The following is a 13,063-nucleotide window of genomic DNA, read 5'->3' as shown; positions in this document are numbered from 1 at the left end:
ACGCTGTTGCAAAACGCTGATCCAAAATGCTGAGAGCACGCTGATCCAAAATGCTGAATGCACACGGATGCAAAACGCTGACGGCACGCTGATGCAAAACGCTGACGGCACACTGATGCAAAACGCTGACGGCACGCTGACGGCACTCTGATGCAAAACGCTGACGGCACGCTGATGCAAAACGCTGACGGCACTCTGATGCAAAACGCTGACGGCACGCTGATGCAAAACGCTGATCCAAAATGCTGACGGCACGCTGATCCAAAATCCTGAATGCACACGGATGCAAAATGCTGATGGCACGCTGATCCAAAACGCTGACAGCACGCTGATCCAAAATGCTGAATGCACACGGATGCAAAACGCTGACGGCACGCTGATGCAAAACGCTGACGGCACGCTGATGCAAAACGCTGACGGCACGCTGTTGCAAAACTGTGATCCAAAATGCTGACAGCACGCTGATCCAAAATGCTGAATGCACACGGATGCAAAATGCTGACGGCACGCTGACCCAAAACACTGATGGCACGCTGTTGCAAAACGCTGATCCAAAATGCTGACAGCACGCTGATCCAAAACGCCGACGGCACGCTGATCCAAAATGCTGAATGCACACGGATGCAAAACGCTGATCCAAAATGCTGACAGCACAATGATCCAAAACGCTGATGGCATGCTGATCCAAAACGCTGATCCAAACTGCTGACGGCACGCTGATCCAAAACGCTGATCCAAAATGCTGACAGCACAATGATCCAAAATGCTGAATACACACGGATGCAAAACGTTGATAGCATTTTGGATCAGCGTTTTGGATCAGCGTGCCGACAACGTTTTGGATCATCGTGCTGTCAGCATTTTGGATCAGCGTTTTGGATTAGCGTGCCGACAGCACGATGATCCAAAACGCTGACGGCACGCTGATCCAAAACGCTGACGGCACGCTGATCCAAAACGCTGACGGCACGCTGATCCAAAATGCTGAATGCACACGGATGCAAAACGCTGACGGCACGCTGATCCAAAACGCTGAATGCACACGGATGCAAAACGCTGATCCAAAATGCTGACGGCACGCTGATCCAAAACGCTGATCCAAAATGCTGACAGCACAATGATCCAAAACGCTGATGGCACGCTGATCCAAAATAATGAATGCACACGGATGCAAAACGCTGATGGCACGCTGATCCAAAACGCTGACGGCACGCTGATCCAAAACGCTGACGGCACGCTGATCCAAAACGCTGATGGCACGCTGATCCAAAATGCTGAATGCACACGGATGCAAAACGCTGACGGCACGCTGATCCAAAACGCTGAATGCACACGGATGCAAAACGCTGACGGCACGCTGATCCAAAACGCTGATCCAAAATGCTGACGGCACGCTGATCCAAAACGCTGATCCAAAATGCTGACAGCACAATGATCCAAAACGCTGATGGCACGCTGATCCAAAATAATGAATGCACACGGATGCAAAACGCTGACGGCACGCTGATCCAAAACGCTGATCCAAAATGCTGACAGCACGATGATCAAAAACGCTGACGGCACGCTGATACAAAATGCTGAATGCACACGGATGCAAAACGCCGACGGCACACTGATCCAAAATGCTGATCCAAAATGCTGACCGCACGATGATCCAAAACGCTGATGGCATGCTGATGCAAAACGCTGACGGCATGCTGTTGCAAACCGGTGATCCAAAATGCTGACGGCACGTTGATCCAAAACGCTGATCCAAAATGCTAATGGCACGTTGATCCAAAATGCTGACGGCACGCTGATCCAAAACGCGGATCCAAAATGCTAATGGCACGTTGATCCAAAATGCTGATGGCACGCTGATCCAAAACGCGGATCCAAAACGCTGACGGCACGCCGATCCAGAACGCTGGTCCAACACGCTGACGGCACCGGTACCTTTTTTTACCGGTATTATATTGTGTGTGGGTATTCCATACACGGGAAACAATAAATATCTGACAGGTGCGGCTCCCATCCAGCAGATAAGTGAATGGATCCAGCCGGTGTGTGGCCACCTTTCCATAGACGGGATCACCCCATTCATGGAGACAAGACAACGTGCGGGTAGACGTCACCTCCGTGATGCTCCTATAATCAGTGTACCATCAAGAGTTCTGCAACTTTCTATAAGACCTTGTGATGTGATTTCTCGCCGTTGTAAAGATCTCTGTATGGAAACTAGAGATTTCCTTCTCAATGACAGCAAACAGTGAAAATGCCTCATAACACTAGTGCCACGGAGTGCAGAACGAGCTGACACTGTAACGAGCTGTGCTCTTCTATTACAGCAGATTGATGAGCGTTTCTCACCTATCACCATGAATCCTGGCTCAGATGCAGAAATAATGTTGATTCCAGCAGATATGTGTCATGTCGGACGCTGTTCAGACCAGGTCGTCCGACAGACAGCGGTATTTCCGCTTTTGACCACTATTTGCTCATTGGCGTCTGCTAGATTTTATCTAGCTGTTCCGGGGTTAATTTACCTAATCCTTGGATTGGAAGCTGGGCCATGCCCACTGCCTTTAAATAGTTCTCCTGATCATTGGGCGTCGCCGATTATAGCTTCTGTCTTGTGCGTTGTTATCTCGGTCTGATGAGGAGAGCTGGTGGTTGGAGATTAGTTGCTGGTGGTGTATTTTCCTTTGTCTTATTACTCCTTCCTATATTTGTATTTATTTTGCCCTGCACATTTATAGTGTATTCCTGAGTGACTGCGGCGTGGTGTATATTTTCCTTTATCCTTGTCTGTGCTAACTGTGGGTATTGGGGAATAACATCTTCACTGGGTGGTGGGCGGAGCTTTCAGCCTAGGGCTGAGCTCAGGAGACAGGGTGAGGTTCGAAGCCTGGACATGCACACCATCAGTGTAAACTCCAGGTAGAGGGTCAGTCAGGATTTCCCTAGTCTGAGGGAAACTGCAGGGGCCCGGGTTATTAGCTCTCGCTCACCTAGTCTCTCCCTGACAATATGTAAATGTAGATTCCACTCATGCACAGAGATTCCCGGGAGCCACCAGCAAGGGAGTCGGGTGCCAGACTATCAGGTGGATCCTGCTGGCCTCAGATTTCCAGACCATTGGGTGGTGGCTGCAGTTATGTATACATCGTGACTTTTGTTCTCGCCCGTCACTAACAACGTCTCCTTCTGTATCACAGAGTGTAACACGCTGAATGGTCTCGTGTCCGAGGTCTTCATACGCTTCTTTGTGGAAACTATCGGCCATTATTCCTTGTTCCTGGCTCAGAATGAGCGTGGGGAAAGGGTCTTCCAGAGAGAAGCTTTCCGTAAATCTGTGGCCTCCAAGAGCATTCGCCGATTCCTGGAGGTCTTCATGGAATCTCAGATGTTTGCCGGATTCATCCAAGACAGAGAGCTCCGGAAATGTCGAGCCAAAGGTGAGTGATTGACGTCCGGCACCTCTCAATGGCCAACTGGGTCTGCGCAGGTTTCCATATCAGACCTGGTGTCGCTCTTCTCCTCTTAGGTCTCTTTGAGCAAAGAGTGGAGCAGTATCTGGAGGAGCTCCCCGACCACGAGCAGAGCGGGGTCAACAAGTTCTGGAGAGGACTCGGTGAGATGCAACGTACAATGGCTGAAAGCAGAGAGTAATAGACTGTACTCATCTCCCCCAAAGTAATGGCTGATAGCAGAGAGTAATAGACTGCAGCCACTTGTCTTACAGTAACCTCCCCCAGTACTGGCTGATAACAGGGAGTAATAGATTGTAGGTCTTTTATTAAATAAAAATACTTTCACATGACACTAACTATGATACATTACAAATAAAACACAACAGAACAAAACATAAGAACAAAGCTCCAATCAGACGGCAACAAACGACAAAAAAAGAAACCTACTAATCAGGGACAAGGAAGAAAAAAAATCCAATAAAATAAGAAAACAAAAACAAAAGACAACAAACCAAATACTCATAACTACATTAATACCGCTGTAAAAATTATAAATAATAAATAGTATAAAATCATACAAGACCCCCGGCCCAGCTTCATTCATACTACTATATACAACCCCAACTACATTCACACCGTCCTATATACAGTATTATAAACAATATACACTATAAACACATTATATACAGATTTATACAACGCCGCAAACACAACAAAACCCTACTGGTCCCACTGCCTTACCTTACAGCCACCCGCTTGCACCGCCACATACACCCTACAACAAACCTAAATACAATACACTGTACAAAATTATTATTATTATTTTTTTTTTTTTTTATTTTTTTTTTTTATTATTATTATTTATTTATTTATTTATTTTTTTAATTTATTTTTTTAATATACTTATAAACACACACCTACACTAACTATCCCGCCACCCCTGATCCAGCTCTGGCCACAAAGTTCAGGAATTATCCGAGCTAGGATCAGGCCCCAAAGTTTTTCCCCAGGCGGGGCCTGGGCCAGGCCAGATCAGTCTCTTATCACCGCCGTTGAAACCCCCCAATCCCCCCACCCAACCTAACTAAGACCCTCTATTATACACACTATATACAATATATACAATATATACATAAACCAACTTCACAGAACACAACCTACATACTCCCCACCCAAGGCTCAAGTTCGATGCCTGCAAACCTTCTATTCAGGGAACAAAAATACAAAACAAAAATCTAGGGTGTAAAGATATCAGCCCACCACCAGGATATAGGAGTGCTAACGGACTAAGGCACCCCGAAGGAGAAACCCCTCCAGAGATGGGCCGCCCTCCGGGCACCCAGTCTTTCGCACTCCAGAGAACGCACCTTCACCAGGGCACCTAGGATGCTGCTACAAACTTCATCTACACGGAGGATTTTACTCTGCGTCGAAACTAAAACTCGTGCATTCCACGTGAAGTACCTAACCACTGCGCTGACTAAGAATAAAGTGGCTCGGTCCCTTCTCCCGAGGTCTCTGAACGCTCCATAGGCTCACTCGGCATAGGACAGAGTGGCCAGCCGCGGCCAACCAATGGAAGCGCCCACCCTGCTGTACACCTCTGTATTAAAAGGACAATGAAGCAGGAAGTGCTCCATGCTTTCCAGCATGGTAGCACAAGCCTCACGGGGACAATTCCTGTCCTCGGAGCTCCTGTACTTCAAATTGTCCTTCACATACAACTTACCTTGGAAGCAGCGCCAAGTCAAGTCCCAATACTTCTTGGGGATCCTGCTAGAATTTAGCAAACTTAACCCAACCTCTAGATCCCGACTTGGGCAGTCCTTGAGGACCAATGGTTTCTGAAAATGCGAAAGCAAGACCCGCACGTCGAGGAGTTTCCTCGGGAGGGACCTCACTTCCCACATTCCCAGACCCCACCGGCGCATCATTTTCAGAACCGGGGTAACATAAGCCGGGAGATGCCCGTGCGGTGTGCGGAGATCCTTCAATCTTCCCCCTGTCTCCCATTCCTGGAAGAAAGGCTGAAACCATCCCTTGCAGGAGAATACCCACGGAGGAGCCCTCTCTTTCCAGAGGTTTGCCACGTTAACTTTCAAAAAAGTGTTCACTAGGAACACCACGGGGTTCACCATATTCAACCCCCCTAGTCTCCTCGTGCGGTAAGTGACCTCCCGTTTGACTAGGTTCAGTCTATTCCCCCATAACATCTGGAAGAACAGACTGTAGACCCGTGTCCAGAGAGGCTCTGGTAAGACACAGACGCTGCCCAGGTAGATTAACAAGGGGAGCAGGAAAGCTTTGCACAGGTCAACCCTTTCCCTCAGGGTCAAAGACCAACCCTTCCATTGGTCCACTCTTTGGGCGACACCTTTGATTCTGCCTTCCCAGTTTTTCGTGGGGTAATCACCCTGGCCAAATTCGATGCCTAGGACTTTGGCATGTTCTTGGGGTTCGGGGAGGGTGTCCGGAAGATCAAACGCGGGATCCCCGCCTCCCAGCCAGAGACTCTCACACTTGTCCTGGTTGACCTTGGACCCGGATGCCTCCGAGTAGCTCTCCACTTCTGACATCACCACCATCGCCTCCTCTTGCGAAGAAACAAAGACGGTGACATCATCCGCGTAGGCCACTACCCTCAGGATAGCCTCCGGCGCCACCCCGCCCATCCTCACCCCCGCCAACGGTCCACAATCAACCCTTCTGAGGAAGGGATCGATCGCAAACGCGTAAAGCAAAGGGCTAAGAGGGCAGCCCTGGCGGACACCGGATCCTACCCCGAAAGGTTGTCCAATCCACCCGTTTACCAGAGGGAAAGTCTCAGCCCCTGCGTACAAGGTCTTAAGCCAGTCCACAAACCCTCCAGGCAGACCATACCTCAAAAGAGTGGACCAGAGGTACTCGTGGTCAACCCGATCAAAGGCTTTTGCCTGATCCAGGGACAGCAAGAACCCCTTCCAAAGGCCCGCCCTGCCTTGCTCCACGGCCTCTCGGACACCCAGAACAGCACTGAAAGTGCTACGGCCAGGAACGCAACAGTGCTGGGCCTCCGAAAGGAGCCGCGGTGCAAACTTCACCAGCCTGTTGAAGAGTATCTTAGCCAAAACCTTCCTGTCCACATTGAGAAGTGATATGGGACGCCAATTCTCAATGCGTGACGGGTCCTTACCCTTTGACAAAATGATCAAAGCCGACCTCCTTAATGATCTCGGCAGAGTGCCCGAGGAGAGACACTCATTAAACACCTGAGTCAAGAGGGGGACCAAGGAGTCCCTAAAGGTCTTAAAGAACTCGGATGTTAAGCCATCCGGACCTGGCGATTTTTTGGGCCGGAGCCCATCGATCGCCAGTCTCACTTCCTCTTCTTTGATCGCTTCTGCCAAACCGCCCAGCGAGAGGTCAGCCCCTGGCTCAGGAACAGCTTCAGCCAGGAAAGCCGACATCCTGTCACGATCCAGTTCCTTCCTTCCCAAGAGGTGCGAGTAGTATGAACTGACGACCTCCAAGATCCCTGATCTGGACCTTCTCAGGGATCCCGTACTGTCCATCAGCCCCGTCACTATCTTACTACTCACTGACATCTTGCAGCTTCTGTAGGGGTCGGGCGAGTAGTACTTCCCGTAGTCCCTCTCAAAAACCAAAGATGCGTGCCTATCGTACTGACACCTCATTAGCAAGGATTTCACACTGGAGATCGCCTCGCGGCTACCCCCAGTCGAGACAAGATGCTCGAGTCTCCTCCTCAGGCTCTGATACAGGCGATCCCTGTTCAGGCTTCTGAGGTTCGAGAGTTGCCGGAAGAATCTCGCCACCCGATGTTTGAACGTCTCCCACCACTCAGACTTAGTGTTACTTAGGCCCAGCAGCGGTACCTGGCTCTGAAGAAATTCCTCAAAGGACCGTCTTACAGCTTCTTCCTCAAGGAGTGACGAATTCAGCTTCCAATAACCTCTTCCCATCCGAGGAGTCTCTGTAACGCTCAGAGAAAACATAATCAAACAGTGATCGGAGAATTCCACCTCCACAACCGACAACGGAGAGGAGACTGCCTCCTCCTTCAAATAAAACCTGTCTAACCTAGACCTGCACTGACTACCTCTAAAAAAGGTGAACCCCGCGTGGCCTGTGTTGTGCCGGATGTGGACATCCACCAGGCGTGCCTCACTTACTATTCTATTTAGCGCGACGCAATCGTAAGCCAGCCGGTCTCCGGAACCTCCTCTATCACAGGGTCTCGTGACATTGTTGAAATCCCCTCCAAAGACCACCTGCCGACTCGAAAATAAGAAAGGTTTGATCTTCATGAAGAGACACTTGCGGTCCCACTTGGACTGGGGACCGTAGATGTTAATGAGCCGAAGCTCCTGTCCCCCCATGGAGACATCTAGGATCAAGCATCTCCCCATTTCTAACTCGATCAATCGTCTGCATTCAACCGCTGCGGTCTTAAAAAGGACCGCCACCCCGCTATACGGCTCGGCCGCAAGAGACCAGTAGGAGGGCCCGTGCCTCCACTCCCGCCTTGCTTTATGCATGGTTGATAGGTCGGTCAACCTGGTCTCCTGCAAAAACAAAATGTCGGCGTCAAGTTGGCCGAGAAAATGAAAGGCCGTGTACCTTGCCGCTTCTGACTTTATGCTGGCAACATTAATGGTTGCCAGCGTCAACGGGGTGGGTGCCGCCATCATGATTGATTGAATTAGATAGCCTTTTTCTTCCCACCCCCAACAGTTTCACCCTCTTCCTCTGACAATGATGAGTTTTTAGTGCGCTTAAGACAAACTGACTCATCCATTCTCTCCTTACATACACTCTGGCCCTTGTCTGGTGGTCCTGAGGTAGTCCCCCCCCCGGAAGGCTTTGTATTTGCCCCCTGAGAAGAAGACCCAGCGACCTCCTGAGCCCCAACAACCTTGTCCGCAACCTCCGGCCCCGGGTCCCCATCGCCCCCCTCTGGAGGGGAGTCCTGGAGGGCCCGGAACCGGTTAGAGAGATCCACCAGAGGGGGGGCGGCTGGACCTTCCAATGGCACCCGGATCAGGGCTACGGAGTCAGAGGGGTCGCACTCCAAAGGAGGCTCGAGGCCCGGACCCCCTCTTATCCTTAGTTGTTTTCCTGTTACCCTTTTTCTTTTGCTGTGACCACTCCCCCTCTCCCTCATCCAGACTGTCACCGGATGAAGGTTCCTGGGCAGACATGGCGTCCTTTTGCTCCTCCCTTTCAAGTCTCTTGACTTCCTCGCTCAATTCGCTGTCTTTAGGATCCTCAGCTGCAAGTGAAGCACCCGGGTCAGAGTTTAGGGTCATTACTCCCTGCCCCCTTTTCCCATGGCGCTGCTCCTGCCGCCTGATATTGGATGGCGGCAGCCTGCTCCTCACCGGTTCCCTGCCTCCTCCGCCTCTGCTGGTCCCTTCACCGGCGAGATTAGTCCCGGCTTTCGCCTGTCCCACACTCGCCGCTTTCAAGACCGCATTGGCAAAGGAACGCGGACAGCGACTGAACGGGTGACCGAGGTCACCACACAGGTTACACCTAATCCTGCCGCAGGTAGCAGCGAGATGACCAAGGTCCCCACACAGTGCGCATTTCTGGGTGGTACACTGCGCACTGAAGTGTGTGGGGCTGCCGCACCTGTGACAGACCTTAGGCTGCCCCCGGTAGAAAATCAAGATCCTGTCCCTCCCCAAAAATGTTGAGGAAGGGATATGGGTAACTGTGTTTCCTGAAACCTTCAATTTCACCATGAAGGTCCAGGCTCCTGACCAGATACCATGCTCGTCGAGGGTCTTTTCAGGAATACCGACGATGTCACCGTATCGTCCCACCCATGTGGAGATGTCGACACAGGAAAGTGACTCGTTACTGGTCAAAACGGTCACCCTCCTGACCGAATTCTGGCGGGATATTGCCACAGTGTGGAAACCCCGCCATTCGGGGCGACCCCGAGCCAGCTCATGGCGAGACCAGAAAAGCTCAAGGCCCTCAGGTCTCACGAAGCTGACATCGAAGTAGGAGGTCCCATAGGGATGGATCAAGGCAAAGATGTCATATGCCACCAAGCCCATCCCCAGCAGGAGCTCAGCAACCTTTGACCGATCAGGACAGGCATCCTTGCTTACCCACTGGAGACGGGCCACGTTCCTACGGTTACTCCTCTGCCCCGGTGTCGGCAGAGACCAGACAGTCTCTGCCCCTCTATCTCGGAAGCCGGAAAGACCGTGTCTCTCTATCCAGAAAGACAGATCAACCTCCCTCCCCTCTACATTGATGGAACTCTCCCCTCTCCTCAGGGCGTCCAGGAAGCGCTGTTGCAAGTCACCATCCTCAGGGTCACCAGACAAGGGCGCACTACTACCCCCAGCAGTGACAGCCGCCGAATAGCTTGGGGCCGAAGCCCCCGCCACCGCTGGGGGGGCAGCGGGACCACTACCTGCTTCCCCTCCACCAACACCAGTAATGCTCTCCTCATTCGCTCCACCCCTACTCCCATCATTTGCAACATCACTACTCCCACCATTCACTCCACTACTACTCCCATCATTTCCTGCACAGCTCCTTTCATTCCCCTTACCACTGCCACCACTTCCCGTCACTTTATTACCAGTATTCTCACCACCATTTGTCCCAGTGTTCTCTGCACCTTCCACAGTCACATCCATTCCTTCCTCACTTGTGTCTGCTGGCTTCTCTGCACTCACACCTGCTGGACCGGGGGAGGGGTGCAGCACCACACCCGTTTTCCCTTGATTGGTGCTGACTCTTTGTTGTGTCTTTGGAGCGCCTTGCCCCCCCACTGCAGCAGTTTGTACTTTATTATTTTGGGCCCGCTGCTTGTTGGGGGGCGCCGCCTGCCCCGCACCCACAGACTTCAGGGTCCCGGTGTCATGCTGGGGTGCTGGAGCACTCTGTCCCCCTGTCGCAGCAGGGCGCCTCGTGTTCCCTGCAGATGATTTATCCTTTTTCTGTCCTTTTTGGACACGCTGCTCCCCTGTCGCAGCTGCGTGCCTCTTCTCTGTTGAGGCGCACTGCGCCCCTGTCACAACAGTGCGCCCCCCTTTCGCCGCACCATGCTCCTCGGACCTGCCCCCCACAGCCCCGGCGTCGGCCGGCTCAGCCGTAGTGAGCAGGGATGGAGTCTGCCCACACCGTCCCCCTTTCGCAACGGCGTGGACACCCACCTCACCCTCCCCGGCCCCGGTGATAACCGGCTTAGCCGCAGAGGGCAGGGAGGGAAACTCCTCGGGGTCCCCTATGTCCGGCGCCGTGAGTACCTCCACAGCCTCGCCCCCTGCACTGTTCCCCGCACAGACGGCAGCACCGCCGGACGTCCTCCTCCTCTCCCCACCTTGCCTGTGCCCCGGACCCACTGCAGAGCCCGTGCGTTTAGGTTTGGTGGGGTTTACACAGGAGGTGGTAGGTGTAGCATCAGCCATAGGTACATATTTGTAACTCACCACCTCCCGTGCGGTCTCCTTCGTCTTCTTCTTCCTTTTCTGGGTTTCCTCTGCTGGCTCGTCCTCACCGAAGGAGAAGCGGTCCAGGTTCACTGGAGACTCCAGCTGTCGGATCTCCTGTAGCAGACCGCCCTCCTCCTCTTCCTCCGCTGACACTCCAGCCTGTGCTGTCGGAGTCCTCTGCCGTGCCGGGAGGCCGCTTCCCTGTTGTCGGCTCTGCGACTCACTCTCCCGGCTGGTTCCAGCTTGTAGGACTCCAGTCACAGCCACGTCTTCATCCTCCTCCTCCTCGTCGCTTAGGACGCCGGCTGGCGGCTCTCCTGAGGTATTTAACCCCTTCATTTCTGAGAACCGCCGCTGGTTCTTAAACCTCTCCAGGAAGGGACCTGCGCTTTTCTCAATCCCCTCCCGGAGGAGCACTAACCGGACCACCTCATCTCTGAGGGCTCTGAACCTCTGGGAGGTCGCAGGTCTCTCCTTGCTAGAGGCTCGGGTATTCAGGATCCGAGCTACCCGCATCTCCTCCTTCAGCCCGGTCAGTGCTTTGCCGGCGTCCTCGTACTCACGTAGCATGGCGACCACTCGGGAGGAGAAGGTACTCGTGGACACGCTGGAGCTCTTCTCCCCCCAGGATGTTCCTGGGCTCTCCTTCCTGGGGCCTGGGGTGCCCCTGTCTCCCTCTCTGGGCGGACGATGAGCCGTCTCAGGGTTTGAGTTGGTGGGTAAGGTTTTTCTCACCCGTCCCGACCTCCTCAGTCCTTCTTGGGCCGGTTGCTGCTGCTGCTGCTCTCTGTCCCCCGCCGGCACAGACCGGGGAACAGAAGCCTGGGAAGCCATGCCGGCCTCCCAGGAAGCCTGCCTCTCCCTGGGGAGAAGAGAGGCAGACTCTGGGCCTCCTGCTGGAAGTGCTGGAGCTCTCAAGACAGGTGCTGCTCCTAGCAGGGTGTGACTGATTGTAGTCTCCTCCCCCAGTAGTGGCTGATAACAGGGAGTAATAGATTGCAGTCTCCTCCCCCAGTAATGGCTGATAACAGGGAGTAATAGATTGCAGTCTCCTCCCCCAGTAATGGCTGATAACAGGGAGTAATAGATTGCAGTCTCCTCCCCCAGTAATGGCTGATAACAGGGGATGTTGTACAGTAGCATGAGGGTGAATATTTCAGGCCGTGTTCCCCTATTTCTGCCTCTTCTCGGGGAATCGGTCGCTGACATTTTGTTTCCACAGGGAACAAGATGAAGTTTCTCCATAAGAAGAGCTGAGACCTCGGCGGCCGGATTACGGATATTATACCACGCGCCCCACATGGACTGACAGGATTAGGCGCAGGAACTAATGATCGGGAATCACCACTTATATATTTGTAAATATTGGACTTTTTATTAAAACTTGTCATTTTTTATGAGGCAGAATGAACTGGTAAATCGCGCAGAAGGCAGAGTTCGTCCTACAGATGGAGATGGCACCAGCTCGCTCTGCCCGCTCACACATCCGCCAACGATTAATGGTCACTAGACTTGCACTATGACTGCACCAATGATGAAGAAACGATCGTAGCGAACAGCGCAGCTAATGTGCAGGACAGAATAAATGTGGAGACTAAAGTATGGAGTCGTGTGATCATTTACACTTCATATGTTACCTGCAGTCCTATGCAAAACCACAGATAACACAGTAAATTCATGATCAGTTGGCTAAATGACAGGATGCTAGATATATTAGAATCGTATCATTTGAGAAGTAGATAAGGGTATTCATCCTCTTTCTATCTACAGCCACCACTACGGAGAGCTCCCTATATACAGAGATACATGATAAGATCCTGTCTGGAGCCACCACTAGGGGGAGCTCCCTGTATACAGAGATACATGATAATATTCTGTCTGCAGCCACCACTAAGGGGAGCTCCCAATATACAGAGATACATGATAAGATCCTGTCTGCAGTCACCAGTAGGGGGAGCTCCCAGTATACAGAGATACATGATAAGATCCTGTCTGCAGTCACCACTAGGGGGAGCTCCCTGTATACAGAGATACATGACAAGATCCTGTCTGCAGTCACCACTAGCGGGAGCTCCCTGTATACAGAGATACATGATAAGATCCTGTCTGCAGTCACCACTAGGGGGAGCTCCCTGTATACAGAGATACATG

The 13,063-nt window shown here is 52.2% G+C and overlaps 1 protein-coding gene across 9 annotated transcripts in view; it reads left to right on the top strand.

Moving 5' to 3' along the window:
- The window catches only part of DENND2B (DENN domain containing 2B), a 325,270-nt gene extending 312,759 nt beyond the window's left edge, over positions 1-12,511 (top strand). For all 9 annotated transcript variants that reach the window (XM_077286630.1, XM_077286626.1, XM_077286625.1 and 6 more), the window contains 3 exons: positions 3,198-3,437; positions 3,527-3,613; positions 12,135-12,511. In XM_077286630.1, the coding sequence (XP_077142745.1) occupies positions 3,198-3,437; positions 3,527-3,613; positions 12,135-12,169 (362 nt within the window). In that variant the 3' untranslated portion in view covers positions 12,170-12,511. The remainder of the gene's footprint in view (positions 1-3,197; positions 3,438-3,526; positions 3,614-12,134) is intronic.
- The last annotated feature ends 552 nt before the right edge of the window (positions 12,512-13,063 follow it).

The sequence above is a fragment of the Ranitomeya variabilis genome, chromosome 2 (assembly GCF_051348905.1).
Source record: "Ranitomeya variabilis isolate aRanVar5 chromosome 2, aRanVar5.hap1, whole genome shotgun sequence".
Taxonomy (NCBI): Eukaryota; Metazoa; Chordata; class Amphibia; order Anura; family Dendrobatidae; genus Ranitomeya; species Ranitomeya variabilis.
This window is presented reverse-complemented; position numbering and strand designations above follow the sequence as displayed.